General features: G+C 46.0%; 1 protein-coding gene across 2 annotated transcripts; it reads left to right on the plus strand.

The window, feature by feature from the left end:
* The first annotated feature begins 5,985 nt into the window (after positions 1-5,985).
* Positions 5,986-15,325, plus strand: TMEM50A (transmembrane protein 50A). Of its 2 annotated transcripts, none has more exons than XM_015411646.1 (7): positions 5,986-6,087; positions 8,052-8,197; positions 9,344-9,456; positions 10,764-10,831; positions 11,330-11,422; positions 12,445-12,505; positions 15,029-15,325. In XM_015411646.1, exons 2-7 carry the CDS (start codon positions 8,105-8,107, stop codon positions 15,072-15,074), a joined length of 474 nt encoding a protein of 157 aa, XP_015267132.1. In that variant the 5' UTR covers positions 5,986-6,087; positions 8,052-8,104; the 3' UTR covers positions 15,075-15,325. The 2 variants fall into 2 exon arrangements, with proteins under 2 accessions (XP_015267132.1, XP_015267133.1); XM_015411647.1 differs by having other exon boundaries at positions 8,085-8,197.
* The last annotated feature ends 421 nt before the right edge of the window (positions 15,326-15,746 follow it).

Genomic DNA, 15,746 nt, shown 5'->3' on the forward strand with positions numbered 1-15,746 from the left:
AATAATGGAGACCATGCTTGCCCTTAGGGAATATTGGAGCGCACACTTCCCCTTAGAGAATAATGGAATCTATGCTTTCCCTTAGAGAATAATGGAGAGAACACCTACCCATAGGGAATAATGGAGAGCACACTTCCCCTTAGGGAATAATGGAGACCATGCTTGCCCTTAGGGAATAATGGAGAGCACACTTCCCCTTAGGAAATAATGGAGAGAACACTTGCCCATAGAGCATAATGGAGACCACGCTTGCCCATAGGGAATAATGGAGAGCACACTTCCCTTAGGAAATAATGGAGACCATGCTTGCCCTTAGGGAATAGGAATAATGGAGACCATGCTTGCCCTTAGGGAATATTGGAGCGCACACTTCCCCTTAGAGAATAATGGAATCTATGCTTTCCCTTAGAGAATAATGGAGAGAACACCTACCCATAGGGAATAATGGAGAGCACACTTCCCCTTAGAGAATAATGGCGTCTATGCTTTCCTCTTGCCCCACAGAACTGGTTGTAAGTTGAACCATTTGAAGTGGCTCTGCACCTAACACAGTGAAGGCTTGACCAGGACTCACACTATCATGTCCTGAGGCATTTCCTTTCCTTTTTGGATCATTTTTTAAATTTTAATTGTGACATCTAGTCTGTGGAAGGGTTCTGGTGAATATGAGAGTTCACAGACTCCTATGTGTAATTTGGTTGGCCCTAATAAAAGGTATTATATGGATTGCCGTCTAATGTGCACAGCACTGCATAGGTCTCCAAATGCTGCTGTATGTGGCAGGCAAAGGGGCTTGCTCTATCACCTTTGCTTGCTAGTATCACCTACCTTGCATATGTGTTGTCTAGGACTGCCAACCTCCAGATGGGATCTGGAGATCCCCTGGGATTACAACTGATCTCCAAAAAACAGAGATTAGTTCTCCTAGGGAAAATGGCTGCTTTGGAGGGTGGACTCTATGGCATCCTACTCCAATTAAGTCCCTGCCCTCCCCAAACCCCACTCTCCCCAGGCTTCACCCGCAAATTCTCCAGGGATTTCTCAACCCAGTGTTGTCAATGTTGTCCCTTCATCTCTGCCTCCCCGGTACGTGGAATAAAAATTCACTCAAAAAAATGTTTGAAAAGCTTTGTATTTAAAAGGCTTACTGTATTGGTCTAAATGCAGATGGGCAGCAATCTTGGTCTGAAAAAGTAGAACAAACTTTGAGTCCAGTGGGGCACCTTTATGACCAACAAAGTTTTATTCAAGGTATGAGCTTTTGTGTGCACACACACTTCCTCAGATACATTGAAATGGAAGTTAACAGTCCAACTACGACATGCTGAACAGGCCACGATTATTGCATAACACACACAAGACACATATGCTGAAAGTTCGTCCCTCCGGGTGAGGAATGCACCACCCAGCCCAAACCCCAGGGGATGATAGGGTCGCGGGCCGAGCGGGCGGCAATATCGGCAGCTTGCAGGGGCAGCTCCAGCAGGTCCTCAAGCAGGAGGATGCAATGTGCGTGAGCCGGGTCGGCCTTGACCAAAGGGAGAGGCAGGCATTTGAGGGCGTCTGCATGGCCCATCGCCTTCCCCGGGCAGTGTTCCAAGCGGTAGTTGTAGCCTGTGAGGAAAGGCCGGTGATCTGTCACGATGGTGAAGGGTCGTCCGTACCAAGAAGTCATGGAACTTCTTGACGCCCGCGACGATCACCAGACCCTTGCCAGACCCTTGCGATCAATCTCAGCGTAGTTCTGCTCTGCCGCTGACAAGGTCTTTGAGTAATAGGCCACAGGAACCTCCCTGCCATCTGGGAGGACGTGGCCCAACACTGCACCCACACCGTAGGGAGAAGCGTCGCAGGCCAGGATCACTGGCAGGGCCTCGTTGAAATGCGCTAGCACATCATTGGAAATCAAGAGCGCCTTGACCACCCGGAACGCCACGGCTTCCTGTGGGCCCCAGGTCCAAGGCACCTTTTTGTCCAACAAGTGGTGCAGGGGCTCCCCAACCGCTGCCTTGTGGGGGAGGAAGGCGTGGGAAAAGTTCAGGAGGTCGAGGAACGCCTGCAGTTCCGCCTTCGCTTTGGGTGGGGGTGCTTCGACAATGGCCTTGACCTTGTCCCTCACCAGATGGAGCTCATCAACATTCACTGTGAATCCCAAAAAGTCGACCTCCGGGACTCCTAGTAGGCACTTTTCCTTTTTTACCTTGAGGCAGCCTTGTCAAAGTGGCGGAGGACTTGCGCGAAGACGGGGTGGCCAATTAGGACGTCATCAAAGAACGGCGTTACTCCAGGGAAGCCTTTCAAGAGTGAGTCCATAAGATCCTGAAAGATCCCTGGGGCCACGTTCACCTCAAATTGCAGCCTTTTCACTTTGAACGCCCCCTGGTGCGTGACTACGGTCTTCACGGCCGCCGTGGCATCATCTACAGGGAGCTGCTGGTATGCCTGGGTGAGATCCAGCTTGCCAAAAATCTTTGCCCCCACCAAGGTGGCCAGAATGTGGCTTAAGACCGGGTACGCATGGTCCTGAAGTGCCTTATTCAGGGTGCATTTGTAATCTGCGAAGATGCGGATATTGCCATTCAGTTTTACTGCGGTGACGATGGGAGTCTCCCATGCCGCATGGGAGACCTGCTCTAGGACCCCTTGTGCTACTAGGCGGTCCAGTTCCGAGTCGATTTTCGGTCGCAGGGCAAACGGGGCGTTATGGAATCACATGCGGATGGGGGCCACCTTGGGGTCAAGTTGGAGGGAGACCGGGGCCCCCGTGTAACACCCTAGAGCCCCGTCAAAAATGGCTGGGAACTCCTCACAGACATCACGGAAATCCCGTGGAGCACATTGCTTCACTCCCTTTATGGTGATTCCCAACGGTGCAAACCACACTCAACCTAGAAGACTGACTAGGTTTCCTTCTACCATGATTAAGTCCAGGTAGCCCTCGAACTCTCAGTACTGCACCCGGAAGGCCTCCACTCCCAGAACTGGGACCTAGTTCCTCTGAAAGTCCACCAAGTTCACGGGTGATGGTCGCAGGCCAGGCCCCCCATTTGGACACACTCTTTTAAGCGTCTCCACCAAGATGATGGACGCCGCTGACCCAGAGTCTAACTCCACTGGACAGGGGGATCCTTCAATTTTAACCTGGACCTGAATCTTTGGGACGGCCGACTGGCTAGGGAAACGGAGTACCTGCAGTGACCGTTGGTTCATGAGGAGGTAGAGCTCATCCGTTGACGCGTCGACCTCGTAGTGAGCAGTGGTCCTTCTGCATTGGGGGGGGTCTGCCCGCTTTTGATCGACAAACACGGGCTATGTGCCCGGAGTAGCCACAGCTCCGGCAGGTGGCGTCCCGGAACCTACATGTCTTCCTCTCGTGGTGGTCGCCACAGCTGGCGCACTCCGGTCTGGCAAAATTCTCGGTCCGGGCGAATCGTGGAACCAACCCAGTATCCTTTCGCTGCAGGGGTTGCATGGTCCGGTAGACCTCCTGTTGGTGTCAGAGGTGGCCATACTTGCTTGCTGCGTGGCTGCTGTTGGTGGATGTGATCTCTCCCATGCGGTGGCCATGGAGAGGACGGAAGTGAGGGTACACGTCTCTGCTTCCATGATGCAATGTCGGAGCTTCTCCTCCCGGAGGCCACAGACAAAGCGGTCCCGGAGGGCTGTGTCCAAGTGAGTGACGAACTTGCACTCAGAGGTGAGGCGGTGAAGCTCAGCCAGGTATTCGGAGGCGGACTCCCGGCTCTGTTGGTTCCTTTGGTGGAAAGCCACGTGGCGCGACATCTCCCGAGGGCCACGGAACGAAGTGGACCTGGAACACCTTCATGATCTCGCCGAACATGGCCTCGTCCAGGGTCTTCGGGGACAGGAGGTGCTGAGCCAAATCTACGATCGCTGGGCCGCAGGAACCGATGAGGAGGCCCTTCTTCCGGGCCTTGTCCATTACCCGGTAGACCAGGACTGACTTGAGTCCGGTGACCCAAGTTCCCCATTGATGTGGACGGACTGGATCAAACGGTGGAACCAGCCCGGCTCCTGGAGCGACTGCCATCGTGCTGCACTGTTGAGGCTGGGAAGCGGCTTGCGAGCCTTTGGTGCTCATTGGCAGGAGCGGCGGTGCATTGTCTTCCATGAGCATCCAGTCAGTTCAGCTCACTTAAGCAGGATCCCACCTTTATCGCCAATGTTAAATAGTGGGTTCTAAGCATGGAGGACCGGACTACAACATGCTGAACAGGTCACGTTTATTGCATAACACACCCAAGACACAAACTGGCCAGCAATGGCCAACTATATAAACCCACCCCAGACACACCCCTAGTCTCATTGCAGGGTTTGAATCTCCCGCCAAAGTTCCTATAGGTGGACTAAAGGTGGCCCAGGATCCTTGGCCCCTATTGTTCGTGGATCCAAGCTAGGGACTATGCACGCAGACCCCTAGTGGTGGTCCGTGGACACAACACCAGTATTAACAAAAAAATGTACTGAAGATGTACGTAAGGCCTGCAAGAATTTGGAACAAGTATTGGTGCATGATGGAAACAAAGATATTGATGCTGAAGATCATTGTTGTGAACTGTAAGCAGTAGCTCAAAGATTTCCAAAGTCTATGCCACCACAAAGAGTACTTCTCTTCATACTTCAACAAAAACTCCAGGATACTGTGCCTAATGTTTCTGTTGCTCTAAGGATCCTTCTCATACTTCCAGTGTCAGTGGCAAGTGGTGAACGCAGCTTCTCAAAACTCAAACTTATAAAAACACACATACTCGACAATGCTGCAAGACAGAGTACTTCGTTTGGCAACTATTCCAAGTGAACATCCTGAAGCACCAGCCGGAAGGAATTGGTGACAAAATCTGCTAAAGAAAAGGCATGCAAAATGAGATTCTGATGTGCCTGAAATGGAAACATTAGAGACTTAAATTTCAACATCACAATTAACAGGATTTTTCAAAATGCTTTGTGATCTGTGTTTTTCTGTTTGAGAAAATCAAAGATTGTATTCCTTCTCACAATTAAAAAAAAAGAAATTCGCAATTTCAAATTTTGTGTTTTTCATTCTTCCTAAAATGCATTTATGTTTGAAAATTGGTGGGCCCAAGGGGGAAAGTAGCCTTGCCTAGTGTGCAAAAACAGCAACAACGTGGCACTGGCCCTGGGACTGTGGTTTATATTAGAATACCAGGCAGTCCAAGTATCACAGTTTGAACAATTGCCAACCTCCAAGTAGGGCCTGGAGATCTCCTGGAATGACAATTGAACTCCAGACTACAGAGATCTGTTCCTTTGGATAAAGTGGCAGCGTTCCGTGCGCCTTGGTGTTCAGTCATGCCGGCCACATGACCACGGAAACGTCCTCGGACAGCGCTGGCTCTTCGGCTTTGAAACGGAGATGAGCACCGCAACCCTAGAGTCGGATTCGATTGGCTTTCGAGCAAGAGAACCTTTACCTTTACCTATGGCATTATACCCTACTGAGTCCCCCTTCCATTGCACGCACACCCCAGCCCCTTTCCCCAGGATTTTCACAAATCCCACCTTAGAGTTGGCAACCCTAGCCCAGTCTCCCTTTTGTATTCCATGCTGGAGCACGTGATGCCTGAGTCACTGCAGCGGGTTGCTAATCACGACTTCTTCCCCAGCTCTCCAGAGACCCCGCGCCACGGTGACTGCGCTTCCTTTGAACAAAAACACTTAATCGACGCCTGCTCTCCCTTCCTCCCGTTCCCTCACTGTTGCTGCAAGCGGCTCCTCCCCTCGCACGCTAGGGGCCCAGAGAGGGCACGAGAGAGGAAGGAAACTCCCCCTCTCCCCCCCCCCAACTGCTAGTCAAGAACAAAAAAAATCCCTCTCCACCGCCCTGTGTAGCATTTCATGCGCATGTCTGCGCAGTTCGCCCGCCACTAGTCCCGCGCAGCGGATCCCACTGACGCGCCTGCGTCGTGGTTCTTTCTCCATCCGGGTTCCCGATCGATATTTGTTTTCTTGACAGGGCGGGGGGCGGGACCGGCTTTGTCTTCCTTATCGGAGGGAGTCGGGCAGTCGAGTCGATTACCCCAGGAAGGGGCTGTGGGCGCAGAGGAGGTAAAGGGTGTGTGTGTGTAAAGGAAAGGAGCTGACAATAAGTGGCTGGGCTGCGAGGCAATGTGATGTGGTGATGAGAGCATTCAGGTCTCTCTGCTCAGTTCTGAACTTTACCGGGTGATCTGAGAGTAAGGTTGCCAACGCCAGCGTGGGAAATTCTTGGAGATTTGGGAGCAGTGCTTGCAGTGCATTTTGGGGAGGGGAACCCCCACCCTCCAAATCTGCCGTTTCCCCAAGGGGTCTGTAGAATGGAGATCAGTTGAAATTCTAGGACCCAAGGCACCTCCTGGAGGTTGGCAAGGCTCTTTGCACACCCAGACTCTCAGTCTTGTTTACCTCACAGGGTTGTTGTGGGGACAAAATGAAGGCGAGGAGACCTTGTGTGTTGCCCTGAGGAAGGGTGGGGTAAAAATACAAGGGGCCTGTGGTGGATGGACCAACACTGACCTCTGTTGTTCCATGGTGGGGAGGGAGGAAATATTTTTATGTTGAATGCATGATGCTGTCTACTTCCACTGGCCTACCGTAGTCTGCTTTGACTGGCAGCTGAGCTCAAGGGTCTCAAGCAAAGGTCTTTCACATCATCTGCCTGAGCTCCCTTACCTGGGAATGGTGGAGGTAGATACCTTGGGGCCTTCTGCATGCCAAGCAGATGCTCCACCACCACTGAGCCATGGCCCCTCCTGTGTGTTAACGTACATATGATATGAATATTGATCAGGAGGGTGCACATAAATGGTACATGTGCATGTATGAGAACAAAGTTGGGGGTAATTGCCACAGTGTACAGAGAGCATAAGAAGAGCCTTGCTGGATCAGACCAGTGGTCTAACTAGTCTAGCATTCTGTTTCACACAGTGGCCAACCATTTGTTGGGGAGGGGGACAAATGGCATAGAGGTTGAGGCCTTCCCTGATGTTACCTTTGATATTTGGAGAATCAGGTCTTTGGACATGGAGGGTCTGTGTGGTCAAAAGAGGGGGGGGGGAGACTGAACCTAAAACCTAGAATTCAGAACCTATAAAGGTTAGTCAAGAATAGAAGAGGGCCAACTCTTAAAATCTAATTATGAAACCTAAAAAAACATACATGTATTTATTAAACACAAATTAAAATAACGAATAAGGGCCCATTCATACCTCATATACAAATATAAAAACATACAAAGCCAGTTTGGTGTAGTGGTTAAGTGTGCGGACTCTAATCTGGGAGAACCGGGTTTGATTCCCCACTCCTCCACTTGCACCTGCTGATGTGACCTTGGGTCAGTCACAAGCTCTGGCACAGCTGTCCTTGAAAAAGAGCAGTTTGTGTCAGAGCTCTCTCAGCCCCATCCACCTCACAGGGTGTCTGTTGTGGGGAGGGGAAGGGAGAGGAGTTTGTAAGCCGCTCTGAGACTCCAAGTGAAGGGCGGGGTATTCTTCTTCTGATGAAATAGACCTAACGCGTTTCGGCCTTTACAGGCCTTCCTCAGAGGTCTAATACAAATAGAACATGTTGGCTGATATGTAAAAATATATACAATCATACATGTACAGAATATGCAATAGAGACCAGAAAACAATTGTTCCAAAGCTTAACCACTGGGCAAAGAAGAGAAATACAAAAATACAAATACAGCCTCCAGTGCAATCACATGTCCAGTAGTACTTCTCTCTGGTCAACCTATATATTCTCCTGAGCTTGTACAGCCAAATGTTCCCAATGAAATGTGTGGGATTGGGCTGGTAGGTTTACTAGCAAAGGAAGATTTACATCTGCTATCTGTAAAAACCATAAATCTTTTACAGGAGTCTGTACTGCTTGTAGTATAAAGAACATATAATTTTCTAGGTTTGCTGTATACATATACTTCTCTTTATGTTCTAGCATGCTTATATATAAATTTAACAGGACTGTAAAAAAAGAAAGATTAGAATTAATGGTAGATGGTAATTGGTACGTTCTCTTCGTATAATATTTAGAGAGAGAGACCTGGAACTTGTTTTGTCTGCTAGGATATTTGCAGCCCTTAAACATGTCCGGATTTCTTGAGAACTTGAGGTGCTCAGAGTGCATTGATTGGGGAGAAAAGAGGAACACAATTGCTTCCATTTCTGCTGGATTACTGGTGAGTATATTGACCTCTTGGTTGTGTTTCCATTGTTTCCTAGTTATTTTGTTATGCCCTGCTCCTATTAAAGGTAAAGGTTTGCTTGCTCGAAAGCCAGTCGAATCCAACTCTAGGGTTGCGGTGCTCATCTCCGTTTCAAAGCCAAAGAGCCAGCGCTGTCCAAAGACGTTTCCGTGGTCATGTGGCCGACATGACTAAACACCAAGGCGCACAAAACGCTGTTACCTTCCCACTAAAGTGGTACCTATTTATCTACTTGCAATTTCTTGCTTTCAAACTGCTAGGTTGGCAGGAGCTGGAACTAGAGACGGGAGCTCACTTCGTCATGCGGCACACTTGGGTCTCGAACTGCTGAACTACCGACCTTCCACAGCCTGCAGTTCAGCGTCTTAACCACTTGAGCCACGACAGCTCCATATGTTCCTATTAGTTTAGTGCAAAACATTTACTGGTATCTGTAATTTTGATTTCATCTTACATATGTAAATATGCGTGTGTGAGACCACATTGAAGGCAAGGTTACAGCCGGATCTTGTATATGTAATACTCAGAAGTAAGCCCTATTGTGGTCAGTGGAGCTTAATCTCAAGGTAGTGTGCATAGGCTTGCAGAAATTTTCATGGGATGGTACTGCATGTGCAGACTGACAAATTCCAAAGTGATAGCCATATTAGTCTATTACAGGAAGGTCAACTAAGTGCCTAGTGGCAGAAGCTTCAAGAACCCACTTTGTCAGTGGCATGAAGCATTATCCTGTATATCTTGAAATGCAAGATATACAGTTTGTGTCATTTCTACACCAAGCATAACTGTCTACAAAGTAAAGAGACTAACCTGTTCACTACAGCAGGTACTGTTTCTAGTTTCTTCCTAGCTATGCTATGTTAATTTAACACCTGTAGTTGGAAGGATACCCATGGATTGAATTAAGCCCAAACTGAATAGAACAGAAGAAGAAAAAATTATACTGGATCTTCCTTACTGATGTTGTTTCATTGAAAAATTCTTAATTTAAGATCAGGAGCAGAGTGCCCTGCAAGTCTGATATGTCATCTTGCTGCCTTCTTGATGTTATCGTATTTTTATGTCTGATAGAGTTTAACAGGATGTCTATACTGATGTTAGATTTTCCCCGCAAAATAGTTTTTTACAGGATGGTGGATTATTATAGATGCTGCTGTTAAATACCCTAAAATGGACGACTTCAATCATTCATACCATGCTTGTGGAGTTATAGCTACTACTGCATTCCTCATGTAAGTATAAGTCCCATCCCAATATTTGGAATTCTTGTAGAATTTATGTATAAATGTTTGTTAAAATGTAAAATCATATACTTCAACTGGATTCCTTATTGAAGCTTGTTTTGAAGAATAATGTGTATCTGTGGGGTTCAAGATGTAGTATATTTTAATAGAGTACATCTAACTGTCATTTACAGTAGCATCCTTAGCAGAGTTATGCCCTCCTCAATCCATTGCTTGGGATGCTACTGCTAGTACTGCATTTAGGAAGTGCACCTGGAGAGTCCACACATCCTCTGTCTATTTATGATGAACTAAGAAACATTCTTTCCTAGTAGTAGCACTGAAAAATCACTACTTAGAAAAGTTAAAGCAATAGCTTACTTACAGAGATTTTGTATTTTCCTTGATACTGCACATCTGTCTCCCGGACATTGCCTCAGACAACTTTTAAAATACCCTAGAATTTCAGAAACCACTTTTGATGTGTGGGGAGGAGGGGTCTGATATTGTCCACAGGAGACAATAAAGTCCCCTTGTGCCTGCAGATCTGGTGAATCTCAGCTAATTAGCATAAACCTTTGTCCACTTATTTGTGATCTTTAGTAGTTTTATAATTTTAGAAACTGTATTTAACAATAATAGAGACCTGAGGTATGCTGACAAATGATGAGAGTCTGTATATTAAGCAGAATTCCCTGGAGTGTTCATATGACCTGTGCATCCCCTAATGAATAAACGTGTTCCATTAATTGAAAATACCCACTAGTTGTTCTGGGCTAATAGAGAGAAGTGAGAAAAGTTGAAGGACTGTTATCTTGAGGCCACATCTTGTTGCAGTCCTGCTCGGACTGGTCTGTCATTGCAAAATAGAATAAAGGGTAGTATCAAAATCATCTCACAGTGCTGTATGGGACAAGCTGTTTCCGTGTTGGCACAATGCAGTGTGGAGTTAGACACTTCAGACTTCCAGATTGCTTGTTTGGCATCAGCGTGAATAAATTGTATGTGCAACTGGGATCAAGACAGATTCTTGAGACTGTAAGCTTTAATCTGTGGGTATTTGTTTGACTATAGGCTTTGAAATAAGTACATCAATCTATAGAAAAATCAATGTGTATTAAAATTGCGAGTCTCACTTCAATAACACTATTGCTTAGTATGTTTTTTCTTTCAAGTTTTGGGCTGTTAATGTTACCTCTCAATAGCTGACTAAAAATATTCAGAAGGCAAATCAGCAGTAATGTGCTCATGGAATGCTTTCTGTCACAGATATGATACACCTGATCATGTTGCATTCTGTGCCTTTATTCGTGTAGGATCAATGCCGTATCCAATGGACAAGTGCGTGGGGACAGTTACAGTGAAGGCTGCCTTGGGCAAACAGGTATTCTGTTTCTGACAAATAAAAAGTACAATTGTAGAACAATTAAACAGTTAAGCTGACACGGTTTTAATAAGTACAGTCTCTTGCAAGAATTTCTAGAAGTACTGTGAGACAATCTTTAAGGGTGAAACATAGGATAAAACTCATTTTGTTATAAAAGAGAGAGATGAAACTTCAGCCCTAAGTGAAAACTGGGCTGAGAGAATGACTTGTCCAGTGTCCTGTGCAGTCTGTGCTATTCACATAGGGTACAGCAATAAAACTGCTCACTTCACAATGCATCTAAATGTGTATTGTACCAAATAACACATCTTTGAATGCTGCAATGAGAGGCTGCCACACTGAAAACTTGTAGATTTCACCTAGTGCATGTGTGTACCAGGGTGTGTGTGAAGTGTTCTTAGGTCTTAGATTGCACAGAGTCCCACAGATTCCTTTGAACAAGGGAGACAATTAGGAAAAAAAAATTGCCTCTTTTTTTTGTTTTTGTTTTAACAGGGGCTCGCATCTGGTTGTTTATTGGCTTTATGTTGGCATTTGGATCACTGATTGCATCTATGTGGATCCTCTTTGGAGGTTATGTTATTAAAGGTAAGATAAGTAAGGGCAGCCTTCTGAAACACACACCTTAGTGTGTGTTTGTAGTCTCCTTGCAAGCATGCCACCTGTCGCTGTTTTGGTTAAAAACTGCAGAGTACTATGTCCACCAATGGCACTGTAAAAGGTAAAGGTTCCCTTGCTCGAAAGCCAGTCGAATCCGACTCTAGGGTTGCGGTGCTCATCTCCGTTTCAAAGCCGAAGAGCCAGCGCTGTCCGCAGACGTTTCCGTGGTCATGACTAAACACCAAGGCGCACGGAACGCTGTTACCTTCCCACCGAAGTGGTACCTATTTATCTACGTGCAATTTCTTGCTTTCGAACTGCTAGGTTGGCTGGAGCTGGAACTAGAGACGGGAGCTCACCCCGTCTTGCGGCACCTGGGTCTCGAACTGCTGAACTACTGACCTTCCACAGCCTGCAGTTCAGCGTCTTAACCACTTGAGCCACCGCAGCTCCAATGGCACTGTACAGAAAGCAAAAATGATAATGTTTACACACAGAATCGGCCTGAGATGTTCCTTTTCTGGACACCAAGCTTTGCTGGCCATAGCACTGCTTTTCCGTGTCTTCATCAATGGGTTATTCAGGCAGCACATTTATTATCTCTTCCTGGGCTTATGAAGTGGAAACCTGAAAAAGCTAGAGAGGTTATGTGTAAGCAGGGAGGTAATAACTTTTTTTGTGGGCTAGCTACCTAATTGCAAGATTGTGGCAGTACTGATTCTAATGATGCCTACAGAAGTTGGATAATGGAGGGGGGTATTTATTTATTTACTTGGTAGAAACATTTGTTAGCCACTTTTCTCCCTTGTAGAGCTCAAGGCGGCTTAACTATAGATAAACATAAAAACACAATTAAAACAACCGTTATAAAACCTGTAAAAGTCACAGATTTAAAAACTCCTATTAAGATTGCCAATAGTAAAAACAAAATCAATCAAAAGGCAGTACTAAATAAAACTGTCTTCTGGGTAGACTTTCTGGACATTGAATAAAATACCTTTTTCCCTTAGAAAAAAAAGAAGTGTACCCAGGAATAGCAGTCTTCTTCCAAAATGCTTTTATCTTTTTTGGGTAAGCATACCTTTTATATTCATATGTGCTTAAAATGTAAGTTGCTTGAACATTTGGTAATGAGTCTTTTTGAGGATGAAAGGAGGATTGTTGGAGATGATTGGTGGCAACTGGCAGCAGAGAGCAATGGTAGAAGTGAAGCTTCTTGGATTATGTTATCAAGGGAGATGGGGTAAGGGCTCAGGTCTGTTTTAACACCCTTGTTCCTGCATTCAGCCATGACAGTAAGCAGTGGTTTGGGCAGCAAACTCAGGTTAGTGGGCCTAATGTAAGTAAAAAATTCCAATTTGTGCATGAGCCCTGGTTTGTTTGCCCCTCAGCAGGGAGTTCCTCTTCCATGTGCTGCTGTTTTAGGGGCCAGGCAGATAGAAGGAACAGAGCAGCTCAACTAACTATGGTTTATGAATTCGGACAGCTAAAGAAATTGCAGGTAAATCAGACTGTAGCCTGGAAACCAGCTACAAACCATAGTTTGAATTCCCAGTTTGGTAACGTCTACCAAAGTCCAGTTTGCCGACATCTTGCATTCAAATGTCAAAGCTAATACTGGTTTGGCCAAAGTGTGGATTGTGTTGGTTGAATACAGCCTGATAGTGTGTTTCCAGGCTGCAGTCATTCAATAGTGAGGAAACAAACCTTGTACACACTCAGAGGTATCTTTCACACTACTTTTATATGTTTCTTGGAAGAAGGGGGCCTGGGCAAAGATAGGGAAGGGAGTTTATTTATTTATTTATTTATTTCATTTATACCCCGCCCTCCCCGCATGCGGGCTCAGGGCGGCTTACACGGTGATGTTAAATGGGTGTGGCCAAAGTATGAAGTGTGAGAATGCAAGAGGTACTTGTAAAAGGTTGTTTGTGCTTATGCTGTAGGCCAGTGTTTCCCCATCTGTGGGTCATGAGGCCTGTGAAAGTGGCTGATGGGCTTTTGCAGTTTTATTGATCTGTGCCTGCTCACTTTTAAAGTGGGACAGCATACCAAAAAGGTTGGGTAAGCATACTGCTGTAGGTGCAGGGGTAGGTTACAATGCCCTCCCAGCCTTTGCTGTACATAAAACATGGTGAGAAATAGACATATCTAAAGTATGTGGTTTCTGTCAGTCTCTCTTGGCAATGCAGGGTCTATGTGGTAGCCTCTAAGGCCTCTTTAATCAGCCATTTATACCTACACAGGAGTGGGGAACCTTCAGTAATATGTGGCTTAGTGAACATTGCTCAAATACATTAAAATAGATTTTTCTTAACATAATGTTTGTCAGTAGCTGAACCTTCGTTCAACTTAATTGTACCTGTAACAAGTCTAGGTTTCAGGCTGTGCGTAAAACATTATTTGAGAGGGGCTGTAGGTGTGGGCCACAACAATGAGCTAAAGATACCCTAGTAAGAAAATAAAAAGAAAGGATTGTATCCTGCCTACCGCCACCATGTTGAGTGGCGCATATTCCATTCTATTTGTGCAAAATCTACAATTATTTAGAAATACCCCAGCTATACATATACATGCACACACAAAGGTGTCAGTAACTTGACAGCCTATGAAACTGCTTTAAGGAAAGCTTTGCAACCAATCATCTGTAAGTCCCTTAAATGAAAGAATGAGGTTTGCTTTGGGAGCCGCCCCCCCCCCCCGCTTCACTGGTTTATTTTAGCTGTGCATTGGGTTTAGTGGGAAGGGCCAGGTCTCACGTGGCTGTTGGCTGGTGCTTTTACAACCACTTTCAATAACTAGGTATCATCCCAACTACAAATTCATGTAGCTATCTAAAATTGTCAGAGACAGACAGGCACTCCCAAATACATTTCATCCCATTCTCATTGACATTGATGAGGGCACTTACAGTGATAAAAGCTTGTTCACACTGTACCCCATTGTATGGGCTCTGTGTGTAGTGATGCATGGGGACAACCCCACACCCGTTTTGCCTGCTTGGCCTCACGCAGAACAATCTGAGTGGATGCCCATTGATTTGGCACACCAGCAATCCTCTCTAATCCACATGTGAGGTGGGCCACTGTTAGGCTTTTATATAAGCTGAAGATTCAGGGTGGCAAAAAGCAACCTACTGTTTTGTATCTCAGGCGATTGATTCCTACTTTAAATGTTCCTTTGCACACAAAATTCCATGCATATGGAAAAGTGCAGCAGCAGCGTTCTACCCTCTCTATCTTTGCTTGCTGTACTAACTTGATATTTTCAGGAGAGCTTTTATCGGAGAGAAGCATACTAGGAGGATCCTGGAGGCGCCATGATCCTCCAGCTGCAGTCTGAAAGGGGACAGTCTGTTCTTTCACCTCAGCATTCCCCCCCACCCCCCCGATTCTCTTCTGCATGTATAAACAAGGCCTCGGTCTAAATGGACTAGCAGGGTCACAACAGCAGTGAAGGCTCCGATACCCTGCATAATCAGAAGTAGCTCTTTATTGTGGCTCTTCTCTGTTTTTCTGCACTCGTGTTGCTGTTAGGAACAGTAACGACACTGCTCTGCTTGTACTGACAGTCTTGTGTCTCTTTCATTGACAGTGGTCTGGTGTTTAAATTTGGTCGCACTGAAGATTTGTGGCAGTAAGTGATGGAGTGTTTGTTTATCTATTTTTAATTGCCCACTCCCATTTTATAAAAAGCTTGTGTTCTGGTGACCAGTGAAGATGAAAACTGCCTGTACTTTAAAAATCATGAAAAGCATTTACCTATTTTTCCCCTCTCTTTAAAGCAGCTTTCTATTCTTTCCAATATTGTAGCATGTGATTAAAATGTAAAACTGAGAATGAAAGGGTAATATTGTGAATCCCTTTCACTTTTTTAAATAAATTAATACCAGACAACATAGCCTGATTCTGTATGTGATGTGTTTTCAGAGTATAATTTCTATTTTTTAATATGCAAAGTCTCACAGATGAGAGTGTTTGTCTTGCCAACATCACATTTTTCACACTGTATTGGTGAGGGGGACACAACCTTAGAACCTCGGGGGGGGGGTCAGATTGAAGGTCAGTACTGCCAGTACTCCTTGTAAATGGGCAACCACAGGGTAAGGTATGTTTTAGGGCATGCCAAGCTCATGGTGAGAGCTGTAGTAATTAGGGATGGGCATGAACCTAAAAAGAGTGGCCCATGAACCGAACCCCAAACCAAGCCAAAAGGGTCCCCCCTGAACTGAGCTGGTCCAGCAAGTTCAGTTCCTCCTTTCTCCAGGTTGCAGCTTGCCGGGGCCAGGAAAAGGGGGGGGGATCGCCCAGGA

The sequence above is a fragment of the Gekko japonicus genome, unplaced genomic scaffold (assembly GCF_001447785.1).
Source record: "Gekko japonicus isolate JY-2015 unplaced genomic scaffold, Gekko_japonicus_V1.1 scaffold62, whole genome shotgun sequence".
NCBI lineage: Eukaryota > Metazoa > Chordata > Lepidosauria > Squamata > Gekkonidae > Gekko > Gekko japonicus.